The 14,199-nt window shown below is 36.8% G+C and overlaps 2 protein-coding genes across 4 annotated transcripts in view; both read left to right on the forward strand.

Annotated features, from left to right (window-relative positions):
- The window catches only part of cacnb4 (calcium channel, voltage-dependent, beta 4 subunit), a 61,542-nt gene extending 53,548 nt beyond the window's left edge, over positions 1-7,994 (forward strand). For all 3 annotated transcript variants that reach the window (XM_015396513.1, XM_015396514.1, XM_015396515.1), the window contains 6 exons: positions 241-299; positions 390-499; positions 633-784; positions 1,663-1,758; positions 1,893-2,069; positions 6,543-7,994. In XM_015396513.1, coding sequence (XP_015251999.1) covers positions 241-299; positions 390-499; positions 633-784; positions 1,663-1,758; positions 1,893-2,069; positions 6,543-6,806 — 858 coding nt within the window. In that variant the 3' untranslated portion in view covers positions 6,807-7,994. The remainder of the gene's footprint in view (positions 1-240; positions 300-389; positions 500-632; positions 785-1,662; positions 1,759-1,892; positions 2,070-6,542) is intronic.
- Positions 7,995-10,213: 2,219 nt separating this feature from the next.
- LOC107098691 (ADP-ribosylation factor-like protein 5A) overlaps positions 10,214-14,199 on the forward strand; it is a 17,608-nt gene continuing 13,622 nt past the window's right edge. The window contains exon 1 of the mRNA XM_015396480.1: positions 10,214-10,565. Within this exon, the coding sequence (XP_015251966.1) occupies positions 10,520-10,565 (46 nt within the window). The 5' untranslated portion in view covers positions 10,214-10,519. The remainder of the gene's footprint in view (positions 10,566-14,199) is intronic.

A 14,199-nucleotide genomic window follows, 5' to 3' on the forward strand; every position in this document is an offset into this window, starting at 1 on the left:
AAACACAAAAAACAAACACACAGACTGGAGCCCTGACAAATGGTGGGTTTTGGATTGTTCTGTGGCTCCTTCTGGGAGACGAGGGCTTAGTCTGATGATCTGATATTTTAGCATCACAATTGTAAAAGCAGAAGAATCTGCTTTACATTTGTCTGACAAAGCAGAGCAAAATGTGTATTTTCTGTTTTCCCATCCTTCAGTGTTTTTACATCTGTCCCATTCTGTCACTTATGGCTGTAGGTAACGGATATGATGCAGAAAGCGCTGTTTGACTTCCTGAAACACAGGTTTGATGGGAGGTAAGCAGGCCAACATCAAAACACCATCATGAAATCATCATTGCACTGCAAGCGATTACTCTGTGACATTCCTATGTTGTGTTGCTGCAGGATATCCATCACGAGGGTTACCGCTGATATATCGTTAGCCAAGAGGTCAGTACTTAACAACCCCAGTAAGCGGGCCATCATTGAGAGATCCAACACCCGCTCCAGCCTCGGTAAAGCTACAGGAATCATCCCACTCAATGATGTGCATTTATTGTCTGTGTGTCAGCAAATTAATGTTCTGTGTTTCGTCTCATATAGTTTTTAGTTGATAATTGCTTTGTTGTATGCTCTTATTTTTGGTAGCTGAGGTCCAAAGTGAAATAGAAAGGATCTTTGAATTGGCCAGATCTCTGCAGCTCGTGGTTTTGGATGCAGATACCATTAATCACCCAGCACAGCTTATCAAGACCTCATTAGCTCCAATTATTGTCCATGTTAAGGTGTCGTCCCCTAAGGTAAGACTGCAAGCAGATTACTCTCTGTACAACACTACTGCACCTTAAACTCAGTAACTGACACAAAGTAATGTGGAATGAAGTACAAGGAAAAGAATAAATAAATAATAATAGATAAAAGAAATGATTGAACATTGAACATTTTTGTCAGATGCTTATTTTTTGTTGTTGATTTTTTGCAAATAAGATCTATAAATGAGAAATCTGAAAAAGTAGGACATGCATTAGTAGCAATGAATTTTTGGAAAGCATGAATATCTTCACAGCCTGATGCTGCCACCACCATGTTTTGAAATGGGGATGGTGTTCAGGGTGAACTGTCACTTAAAATTAGACTTTTTCTTTGTGTGTATTCCATACAAATAGTTTTGTGGAGTTTCAAACTGTTCCCCTTTGGACAGATTACCTCCTCCATGAGCTCCTACACAGCCCTTTAAAGCTTATCATAGGTGTCTTTTGGCTGATTCTTTGATTAATGCCATCTTTGCACAGTATTTTAGCTCAGCTGAGCAGTGCATAAAACACATTTTTAAATAATAAATTAAGCAGTGATCTGAGTTTCAGCATCCTAAATGCTGTACTTCCTCCCTGACCTACATGTATGATGTGTAATTAGTATAGTTAGTTTCATACAATTTAAATTAGGCGTATTAAGTATAAGGTCAATTTCCACATTTTTCAGAGTTGTACTTTTATTGAATGTTTTTAATTCAAAATGATATTACACTGTGTATTAGTAGTCTATGTATACAATCAAATAGGTTAACATTTGATACTGGAAATACATAAATATGGGAACAGACAGCTTTTATAGTAGAGATTTATTTCTGTTCATTTCACATCTGGGGATGTTTGTTTCTGCTGACATGTGTCAACAGGTCCTGCAGCGTTTAATCAAATCCCGTGGAAAGTCTCAAAGCAAACACTTGAACGTGCAGCTTGTCGCAGCTGAAAAACTTGCACAGTGTCCATCTGTGAGTAAACTTCCATCACTCTTTTAAATCCAGAGGAGCAGCGAATACTATTATTGATTTTGCTATCTGCAACCAAGAGTAACAACATTTGCACGCACCAGCAACATCCCTCTCTCTCCCTTCCCCCGCTACAGGAGATGTTTGATATTATTTTGGATGAGAACCAACTTGAAGATGCCTGTGAACACCTGGCCGAATACCTGGAGGCGTACTGGCGTGCGACCCATACTTCGCTTAGCACGCCACTCAACCCCCTGCTGGGACGCAACCTGGGTTCCACCGCTCTCTCCCCATATCCAGCTGCCATTCAGGTGAACTTGTATTGCTGAACACAAACTTGGCTTCTATTTACTTGTTTAATATGCTAGGATATTGTACACTCATTTATCACATTTCTCTGTCTGCTAATGAACAATAGGTGCAGAAATTAAAAATACTTTAGTTTTTGCCTTCCAGTAGTCTCAATAGTAAGTTTGGTCAAAGCTGACAAATAAACCTTTAATGCCTTTGTCTGATTTACTTAATAATTATTACCATGAATAAATACTTAATATCTACATAGATATAGATAGTTTATTACTTATTACTTTGCCATTTTGACTTGTATTGAAAGATTTATATCAGGCTTACATGAAAAATGATAGAGCACAATGTAATATTTTACTAAACAACTGAGAGATTTTTAAGTAGTGCCTTGCAAAAGCAGAAATACAAGTTCTACAATATCCTATATCTTGTTGAGGGTTTATGTAATAGAAACACAACTGTAAGCAGAAAGGAAAATCAAAAAAATATTTAGATAATTTTTTTTTTAAACAAATTTCAAAATTAAATCTGAATAGTAAGGAGCGTCTTTAAGGCGGCACACTGAAGAACTGTCTTTAAATACAGCTATAGGTCTTTTGGTCGTGTCACTACCCGATTTAGCTCAGAAATGACATCCCCACTAGATACTGCCACCACCATGTTTAACTGTGGGGAGGATTTCTTCTTAGTTTGTTTGGTTTTCTGAAACCTTATTTTGCTTTTAGGCCAAATAGCATTCTAAGGTTGGTCCTATCTGCTCACAGCAACTTCTTCCACTGGATGTGGTTCCAACATCCCTTGTGGCAAAACTAAAACAGGACTTTTTTCAACCATATCCCTTCTACCTTCTACCAGTTCAAATTTCATAGATTGCACAACTAATAGCCTGGTCAAAATATTTTCCCACCTGAGCAGTTGGGTTTCTACAGGATCTCTTAAACCTGTTACCTCTTATAATAATTTCCACTTATCTTCCAGTTAAGGAAGTCTTGATATATTTACAGTTTTGCAAACACACTCTTTCAGTTTCACATTGACTTACTGAACTATGCTCTGTGATAAAGGTCAAAGGTCAGAATGTTGTTTTAGAACCAAAACACTTCTTTAAAGCTACATAGTCACGTTATATGCTTAAACCGAAAAGTCCAGAATCCAGTTGATTATGATAAAACAAGGCTATATGCTCCAAGCATCCATCCTAATAGTGTTTTGATAATCTCTTTTCAGGCTAAATAAACAATCAGAACTGGTTGCGATGAGCTGATGTAAACAGACATGGCGCCATCTACACGCAGTACTGCTGAGCTACTGTACTAGAAAAACAGATAGTGGCCAGTGGCCACAAGGTACTAAATAGGTCCTGACTGTGCTGTAATGCCTCTCAGAAAGCTGACAGCTGAGGATGGAGCTTAACATAATACTGGCATGAGAAGCCCCATTAGCAAGGACATGTCCTCACATATTTATCACCTTCACAGCACCATCAGAATGCTTCCTGAGATTTAGCATCAGCTTTGGGGAACCCCAATAATTAGACTGTTTCCCAGCACGATTCTCAGACTCAAACACCGTCTTGCACCTTGTAGTACTTTTATCTTGGACTTCTTTTTTTTTTTTTCAAAACTACGCTGGGAGCTCCACACTCATTTGCCTCCTTTGCTTCAGCTTCTTGTCCAACTGTACACATGCAGGCTGAAGTAATCCAGGTCACATTATGTTGTTATGGTAGACATGCATAGAAAGACTGTATATGCTAACAGATTGTGCAAAAACAAAGCTTAAAAGACAAAAATAAAAAAATACCATGACAGCGGGATGCTTCAATTTGTCATAAAAGTTACTACCATGTAGATTTGAAATATCTTTGCTATGTTCCTTTAAGCTTTTTCAGCTCTAAGTCTGACCTGTCAGGTTTTTTTTTAATTCTCATCATGATAGTTCTTTAAAAAGCTGATTCCAAATAGGCCTACAAATCAAGCCTTTCAAAAGTATTTGTTATAATGCTTAAACGGCCAAATGGTGCACTACTCATGTTGGTCTGTCACATAAGTTCCTACTCCCTCATTAGGCCTCTGTTAGAGTAGACACTCATTGCATATGTTGCAAGTGTTTTTGAATTGAATGGAAAATAAATATTTATGTTTTAACCCTTTATAGGGCACTCAGTGAAATACTTTAAAAAAATTTAAATTTCAAGTCACTAGTGTTATGGGAATCCAGGACAAGACCTTATTATTTTGTAACATTCAAAAAACAGATATTTCGACGGCAAAAATTTATGTGAATATAATAACAAGAAACGCCAACTTGCTGGAATATATTAATAAAAATAACAAAAGTGCTTCTATAAGGAATTCATGAAAAACAATGTGAGAGTGAAAGAAACACATTTTTTTTTTTTTTTGGTGCAACATAACTTTAGAGGCATTAATGCTGATACTGGCACTTACATTTTTTTAGATTATAGACCTAAATATAATTGTAAACTATGCTAATTAACTTTTAAACTTTTCGATTAGCTTTTTAACTTTTTTTTTTCCAACTTCAATCAATCATCAATCCATCAATCAATCAATCTTTATTGTCAACTACAATTTACATTGCGATAGAAATTTCAGTTTCAGTACAAACCATTCATCACATTCGGGAAGAGAGGGGAAAAAAGCGTATTTCACACTTCGTCCTTGACAGGAAACCGCTATCAAAAAAAAACTCAGCACAAGAAAAGCACATAAAAACACAAGACAGAAATTTCAGCATAGGGGGAAGGGATCTACTGAGGCCATGCTTGCCACAGAACGCTGCTAGTAACACATTCTTATGGCTTGCCAGGTTCCCACCAGTTACCTGGCTTCCCCAAGTCCCAGGCGGTTACCTATACTGCCTTTGACAACTTAATATACAGTAGGTAATATATAATTTAAGGGCTCATCGAATTGGTCAAATGCCAAAATAAGATGTACAGCCATGTAGCAGTATCTTTGCTGAATGGCTGGATATAGATATTGTAATTCTAGACCTCACTGAGGGATGGGGGAGTTATCCATTTATAATGGGTATGCAAGTGATCAAAAACGGTAACTTGCCCATTGGTTATAAGGCTGGCCATATGTTCTGACTTGTCGTTTAACTCCAGTACCGTAGAACTTAAAACCTGTTTTCCGTCACACCCAGACATTTAGAATGAATCACATCAGGCGGCTTTGTTTTCCCTTCGTCAAAAAAGCCATTGTTCCCTTTCTCATACTTTGAGTCACACGTCTTTGTTGTCACATTTATGGAATTCTTTTTTGGCTTTAAGCTGTCCAGGAAGATTGCTTCATACAAGATCTCTACATCTGATTTGCAGCGTTGGAAAACCAGCTAATCCAGCTAGTTTTAATTAAAGCAGCAGCGTTTTAAGTCAGTTGTGTTGTGTTGGCGTGTGTTGGCCCTGTGTCTGTATTGAAAATCAAGTTGCATTGGGAGGGTTATTATAAATCCAAAAGAAGCGCCTAAACCATCCTGAAATTATTTCATATATATTACCATTTTTGCTGGGATTAGATTAAAGGTTTATTTTGTCTAATTTGTAAAACCGCAGCTCTTACCAGTCGGCTTCATGTCAGGGTCAAGTCACAGGCTTATCAAAGGATTCATATTAAAAAATTAAACAATTATTAAAATGTCACATGACTTTATTTCTTCCCTGTTAGACATTTAATCAGATTAAGCCTTCCCTTTCTTTTTTTGTCAGTTCAGAAGACCAAAATTAGCTCTGCTGCTAAATGTCAGAATATTCATACCCAGATTGTTTTTCTTTAACTTTAAAGTTTGCAGTATAATAAAATTAAAATTACTTTAAATGATTTCAAACAGCCTTTATTTAATGTCCTGGCTTTTTAAACTTCTGAGTCACAAAATATGAGTTAAACAGAAGCCCGGCTGTGGATTTATTTAGAGGCAACAAATAAAATACACCTCTTTCGTGTGTGATATTTAAAAAAAAACAAACAAATCCAAGATTAGACAAGACCCCAGGAAAATAGTTATGGATTTTGAAAAGTCTAGTTTATAGTTGGGTACATTTTTTTAGATTGCTGATGGTGCATTGTTCATCATCTAAGCACGATTATATGGAATATTTGCAGTGAGATGTGAACGCATTATTAGATAAAACCTTATTTTCAAATATTAACACATTATCTAGTAAGCCAGGAATTAAAGTGTGGATGCAAATGGGTCTTCCAAATAAAATGTGATTTTAATCATAACATGAAGTCTGTTACAAGGCATTTTAATGACAATGAATGCAATGTTTAAGTCCTAACTTTATTGCACAGAGAATCTGTGAGCAGAGCTTAAAATGTATGTTATTGGAAAAGTTTGGTCTGATTTATTATCAGGCAATAGGAAAAAAAATAGTAATGTGTCATTTATTTGTGTCTTTATCATGTATACATACTTATAGACATGTATAATATTTCTACGTCAAATAGGCCCAGAAGAATCGAAACAGCAACCACTCCACAACCGACCTTTCCCCCGTCGAGCGCAACACTCTGATGCCTGCAGATGAGAACTATCACAACGAACGAGGACGGAAGAATCGCAACCGCCTGTCTTCTGGCTCACAGCACAGCAGGGACCACTCTCCACTGATGGAGGAAGACTACCAAGACCCCTATCAGGACTCTTACAAGCCTCACCGCAATGGTGGATCCCCAGGAGGCTACAGCCAGGACTCCAGGCACAGGCTCTGAGCGGACACACATCTCCAAATATCCACCATGAACACAGGAGCTCAGCAGCTCTGTTGTATAAAATCTACTACAGTCATGTGACCTGGGACAATCTCTTATGTCTGTGTAGTACCTCATAACCCAATCTTACCTTGGTTGTTGCCAAATGGACATTTACAACCCTAGTGAAAAAACTGCCTTTGCTATGATGTGAATATGGGGGTGGACTTGTAGCACAAAAATGTTTGTTTTAAGGAAAGGGTGGAAATTGAGCTTGTTTTAACACGTCAAACAAGTAGCTTGTAAGTAAAATCAGCTAAAGAGTGAGAGTGTGGGGTGTAGGCCCTTCTACACCTTCCCTGCCATCTCAGCTGTCCCTGTAGCATGTAGGAGGGGCTGTGAAATCAGTGCCTGACAGGATCCTACAGTGATTAGCAACTCAGTACTTGTTCTGACATAACTTAGAGCTGAGTGGAGCAAAATATGCCAATATTTATACATTTGTGTGCTGCAGTCTTCAACTTGAGCGTGGAATTCTTGTAAAATCTTGTTTCCAAATCTCTTGACTTTTGCTCTTTGCGTTTAATGTGATTTGTTTTGTTTTCTCTTTCAAACTTCATCCAGAAGCTTCCTTCTTCCTTATTTTTTCCCCCTTGAACTCTGTTTTTGTTTCAGTCGTATCCAAAGTCAAGCAGATATAGAGACATTTAAAAGCTCCAAACCTCAGGAACTATAGAGGTCACTAAGACCTGGAAGTGTAGCGTTTGTTATCTTATCCATCTGACAAGAATATAATTGTGGGTTTATTTACTATACAGTGCCTTTCAAGAGTATTCCCAGCGGTGGTATTGGATGCGTCTTCTTTATTAAAGAAGCTAAATAAAGGGAAATTGTGATCAAAGCAAACCGGTTGGAGGCCGTAGAAGATATTTGACCACAGGTGGACGTAGAATGAATATAATTGCATGCCGAACTTTTTGGATTTTTAGTAAAGTTGAGAACCGATGTATAATTTTCCCTTTGCACCACATTTACCTTGTACTTTATGCTGGTGCTGGAGATGATTCTCAGTCAGCCGGGTCATAGTCATCCCAAAAAAAGAAAGAAAGTTAAAAACAATCCACTGGACTTTGTTTTTAAGTTTGAAGACATTTCGCTTCCCATCCCGGAAGCTTTTTCCAATTAAAAATGTCGGGAATAGCGTTGAGTTCAAGGTTTTTTACAGTAGCCCATCAAAACCTTGTTTTGGTTTTCAAAACGTGGTCTACCACGTAAAATATAATAAACAGCAAAAAATATTAATAAACTACATAGATGTCTGTGGTTTTAATGTGATGACATGCAGAAATGTTCAAGGGATGTGAATGCTTTTGTAAGGCACTGTAGCTGTAGTGGAATGCTGTACTAACTGTTTAGCTTTTGTCTTGAAATATATGAATTTAGCAGGGCATGACTACGAAAAACAAGAGGGTATTTTAGCTTGTGACTTATTGAAGTCTTCCATTTGTAAATATTGTCCAAAAATTATAGAAAAAACTATTTAAAACTCCATTTTTGGTAACTCTGATAACAGCTGATGGCTTTATTTAGGGGTCTTTCAAGTTTCTCAGATTTAGAAAGAATATTTTTTAAAGGTTTTATATAATAGATAACACTGGGTAGCTCAAAAATGTTAAAAGAGTAGTGAGCAATCCTGACCTGTTAGCTTTTCACATGATTTTAATGTTTTCGTCAAAAACCTTTGAGGAAAAACGAAGATTATGGAGAGATAAACCAGTCTGACCTTGTGCTTACCTATGCTAACAACTAAATGTTAACATTCACCAAAAAGGGAAAATGTGTGCTGGAGGTTTTTTGATTGGATATTCATTTTAAAGGTATAGTGGAGGATGTTGTTGTTCCGTGTGGATCATCTAAATAAGTGGTCCTCCTAATTGTCAATCATTCTGATGATATGTTTACGTAAGGCCGTCTTACGTGATCATCCCCATTTTCACTTATCGCAAATCTTCTTTTGGAAAGTAAGCTTGTATGAGCGATGCAAACAACAACTTTTAAGTGTGCACGAGGAGAAATGGGCTTGTGCACGCTCGCACGGATTTAATAGGCGTTCCCTCTCAGGAGCGCGTACAGGGTTGTGCATGTGCAAGTGGAGAGGGCAGGTATTTTTAAAAATTCGCAAAAATCCTCCACTATACCTTTAAATCCCAAGAAAATGTGTAGATTACAGTATTCCCCCCTGAACATTATTATTTTTTATCTTTTTTGCTGATTTTAATAGGAAATTGAAATTGCATCAAATAAATGATATATCTGTATGTGTTTACAGTCTGAAATATCAATAGCTTTAAGTCTTGATATGTTTCAGGAATTAGGGAGAAATATATTCAGTATGTGACCCACAGATTGTTGTTTAAATCACATTAAAATTAGATTTCCAACACCAGACAATCAGCTGGTATACTGTATTATCACCTTCATGTCTTTCCAAATACATGTCTGATACATGCTGCTTTTTGCCAAATGTAGTGGACTTTCATGTATTTTTTATTTTATTTATTTAAATGTGCACTGCCAATAAACACAGGAAAACTAGAGCACAGTCTTCGAATTGCATACTTTTGAACCTTGTAATATACCATGTAGCTACTTTCATTCCATGAGTCAAACATGACATACAGGAAGAAAATCTGGAGGATCAGAAATAATGTTTTTACTTTTATTTCCAAATAGAGGGACATCACTAATTATTTTAAAAAAATATAAAAACTGCTTATTAGGAAAATGCAAATGTATTTTAACATATGTGTGCATATAATTTTACGATTGCTGAAATAAACTAAACAGTTGTATACATAAGAGGATTAGGGCCACTGACAAATTTCTTTAAAAGTTAACTGATTTTTAAATCTTATTTCAGTATGAGAATGTAAAAAGTTGCCTAATTGCATTATTTTCCACCAAAGTGTTACTGGCCGTTCCAAACAACTCACATATTTGTCAGTGAAGCTGAGTGCTCCCACATCTCTTCCTCCATGGTGCCCATCTACATTAAGATCCAAAATTCTGGGATTAAAGTCAGAATTCTAAGAAAAAAAAGTCAAGATCCTAGATTAAAGTCAGAATTTTGAGATTAAAGTCAGAATTGTGTGAAGAAAGTCAGAGTTCTGAGATTAAAGTCAGAATTGTGTTAAAAAAGTCAAAGTTCTGAGATTAAAGTCAGAACTGTGTGAAAAAAGTCAAAGTTCTGAGAAAAAAGTCAGAATTCTGACTTTTTCCCCATATTAAACTAAAATAAAATTAAAAAATCAGTTAACTTTTTTATTTTTTCAGTGTCCCTAATCCTCTTCCGTATGGGTGGAAGTTTATTATATATTTTTTGTATCAGGTTTTATTGCAGAGTAATTGTGCGCATGCGCAAACTTGACAGCCCAGCGCACTTTACAACATCCAGCTGATACCAACCGCTTAGCCATACTGGTTGCCGCTTTTCTCTTGTTTCTCTTAATCCCAGCTGTAATGTTTACATGTCACATCTACCGTAAAATGACTTATTGAGCAGTGGGCGACGCCAGCATGATGGAGGTCGTATTTAAACGTTTAAATTTGTGTTTGAGTAGTTCCCAGGCTAGCTAGCTAGGTAAAGTTGATAGCAATAATTATCATCAACGCTAGCTAGCTGACTGGTTGCCGATATTTACAAAGCTGGCATCGAAAAAACTTCACCGTTAGCCATGGGAATACTTTTTACGAAGCTATGGAGGCTTTTCAATCACCAAGGTAAGAGATTTCTGTTAGCATTTTATATCAAAATGTCGAAGACATGGGAGCTAATTGGCCTCTTTGGCCAGAGAAGGCCCTCAGTTCTGATCCTTTTTTATGAGCCAAGACATCGGTTTTCTTGGCATGGTTGTATAGAAAGATTTCTATGATGATAATGTCACAGAGTGTAAGAATACCAAGCTTTGTGAGGGTTTATTAAGCCACCGTTACGCTTCTAAGACACGGGTTTCTAGTAGCTCTGCGTTGATTAGCTTTGTGCTATATTATTTATGCTCTCGGGTTTTGAAACGTAGGTAAGTGAAACCGTGTCTCAAGATGTTTAATCAGTGAAGAGGTCATTTCCACAGCTATTGTAACGTGAATCCAGATGGTTTTGACATGCCACCGGTATTAGGACTGTAATGCTGAGTACTGGGGTCAATAAAGATCAGTGAATCCCACGGACCTTGCACTGCCACGGTTTTCTCATCAGTATAACTTAAGGAATACAGATTACGTTACATTTATTGATTTAAACTCACAAAAATTCATAATGGGATTTGATAGCCTTTCAAAAAAATAGATGTTCAGCGTTTCATACATTTTGCTTTTGCTTGATAGTTAACCTTCTGCAATTACCTGTCATTTTTTTCTTTGTTGGATTTCTATTTGTAGAATAAGGAAGAGGATTAGGGCCACTGGGGAAAAAAAAGTTAACTGATTTTTAAATTTTATTTCTGTATATGAGAAAAAGGTTGTTTTTTTCCCCTCAGAATTCTGACTTTAATCTCAGAATTCCTACTGAATTCTGACACCTAGCAAACATGTTAGCATTAAGCCATAGCTATTTCTGTTTTAGAGACTAAACTAGCTCTGTTTTAATCACCTATAGCTCTTCCATTAATAAAATAGCATCATGGACCCCTCAGGCATGTAAAAAGTCGCCTAATTCCGTCATTTTCCACCAATGTGTTACTGGCCCTCCCAAAGAACTCCCATCTTTGTCAGTGAAGCTGAGTGCTCCCACATCTCTTCCTTCATGGTGCCCATCTACATTAGGATCCAAAATTCTGAGATTAAAGTCAGAATTCTGATATTAAAGTCATATTGTACTGAAATAAAATTTAAAAATCAGTTAACTTTTTTACATTTTTTTCAGTGGCCATAATCCTCTTCCGTATTAACCTTCTGAAATTGCCTGCCATTTTTTCTTTGTTGGATCTCTGTTTGTAGAAGGCCTTATAGGTTTCAGTATTCCATTTAATGGCTATTCCTGTTTAACTTAGCCAGGTGTATTTAATGACAAAGAGGACTAGGCTCAGTGGTTTGTGTTGAATAAACTTAACAAACATGGGAGCTCGAACGAGAATCCTATCAAAGTTTGACATTTTTTTATACATATGTATTTTGTGAATGATTTGGTTAGCTTTAACCATTAAAGATTGTTATCATTTAAAAAAGACTCATAGTTTTGGTATATTAAGTTGGGAAAACAAAGGTAGTATACAGGAGATAGTCGAACACTGTTTAGAAATTCTTCAGAATGTATGAATCAAGTCTGTATGAGGATTCTAAAGTTGGGAAGATTTAGCCTTACTTTTTTGCATTTTGTTTTTTTCAAATGAACATACCCCCTACAGCCCACATGTACAGATGTTAACAGTTTAATCATGCAAGCGGTGCACAAGCAGGCAGATTTCACACCTGCCTGACCTCGTTACTCTGTACGCTTTATGAAGTTAGCTCTATGCAAAAGCTTGTCTGAGGAAGACTTGGCATCCTGTTTTTTTTAATAGAGTTGGGGGTTTTCAGAAACATCCTTTCTCTGTTTTTAAGAGTTCTTTTTAAGCCTCTGTAGCTTTGTTTTCGAGTGATACAATGGTTCTGTAACGGGCAATTTATCGGAATTAAAAGGCTTTCATGAAGTGTATTTTTATTGGTGATTTGATATTTCGGTAAAACCTGAGCAAGAAGTCACTTGGTGCCAATAACGTTTAGATTAATATTGCCCTCAGTCACTGTATCAAATGATAATCTTAAAAAAGTAAGCTTTTGTCATCATTGTGTTTGATCAATACTGCTAGAAATTTTCACCCTGCTTTAAAAACTCTGACTTGGGTGAGACAAATGATGCAGGGCGAGAAGGTTGTGCCAAAACCTTTAAAGTGGAAGAATAAGTTATTTAACACAAAACAACAGAAACAAGCAATTTAAGTATGAAGGCTTAACAAGCACAGTGAGGTTTTCCTCATTTTCATTGTGGCATGTAGAGCCTGCATCTTTGCACACTTACTGACACAAACCTAAAGGAATATGATTTTTATGTTTTTTTTATTTTTCTAAATAACAGCAATATTACAGTTAAACCAATTTATCATAATCAATATCAACCCTGCATGATTCAGTAGCTATAAAACAACTCGATTGGAATATTTATCAGTTATCTATAGAATGTGTAGCTTTTGTTGCAGCTGTGCATCTTCCTTTGCTGTAGCTTTTTGTGGATGCCTGTCTTAACTGCAAGTAAATCAAATGCCTGGCACTTAAAGCATTAGCTAATAGCTTCAAATAACTGTGACTATTCTATTCATAGTAGAGAAGTCAATCTAAACGTTGAGATAACCAGTAGCCTGGATTAAAACTGTAATAAACCAGATTGGAAAATATATCCAGTTGTCTTGATTAAGAAAAATGTATACCAATAATATAGTAGCCTTCATATGTTCATGTGAAAATGTGATAGTTTAAATGTATCTTGAGTAGACTAAAAACCACTTGAAGGAGAAACCATTAAACGGTATTAGCAAAAGTTGCACAGGATGTTTTTCATTGATTATTCCCTGTGTCCTCCTTTGTCAATATATAGTTCTGGGAATTGATGTCCCTGAGCGATATAATAGCCCAACTGATCTGCTTTCACAAGTAGACCATTGTGGTTGTTGCCATGAATTAGCTTGGGAATTATTTATGAAGCTTCATTAGAAATAGTTTAGGGTATAAAATTGTATGCAACAGAAAGAAAGACAGAAAGGGAGGTGAGATGAAAAGAAAAAGTATATCCCTTTCTTGTCCCACAATGGGGAAATTTGTTCTCTGCCCTTCCCATCCCCTTGGATGGGTCAAAAGTGGGGTGCCATTGTGTGGCACTCGGGGAGGAATCAGGGGTTAAGGGTTTTGCTCAAGAAGCCTAAGTGGAGGCTGTGGGGATCGAGTACTTGCAACCTTCTCGGAGCACAAGTGCAATGCGCTAACCACTACGCTAACACTCCCCTAAAGATAGGGAGAGAGGATAAGAATTAAAGGGAGTAAGAAAGAGATAGAAAATGAGAAAGAAAACAAAACACGGAAAATATGCACAAAGTTCTACAAGTCTGCTTCTGTACCTTCATGAAACAAGAGATAAGGAAACAAAAAATGACAACAAAAAACACAATACTCTAGCCACAACAAGAGCAAGTATCCCATAGACGCCCTGTCAATACACATGAGTGTATATATAGACGTGTATATATAGAGTTCTAGCTGCAAACTGTAACAAAACCGCAGGGTTTAAAAGTTCACAGCTCACGATAGGGGTGGATATTGCCAAAGAAGTCACGATTCAATTCGAATCACGATTCACAGGCCACGATGCGATTCTATCACGATGCAT

The sequence above is a fragment of the Cyprinodon variegatus genome, unplaced genomic scaffold (genome assembly GCF_000732505.1).
Source record: "Cyprinodon variegatus isolate N-32 unplaced genomic scaffold, C_variegatus-1.0 Scaffold801, whole genome shotgun sequence".
NCBI lineage: Eukaryota > Metazoa > Chordata > Actinopteri > Cyprinodontiformes > Cyprinodontidae > Cyprinodon > Cyprinodon variegatus.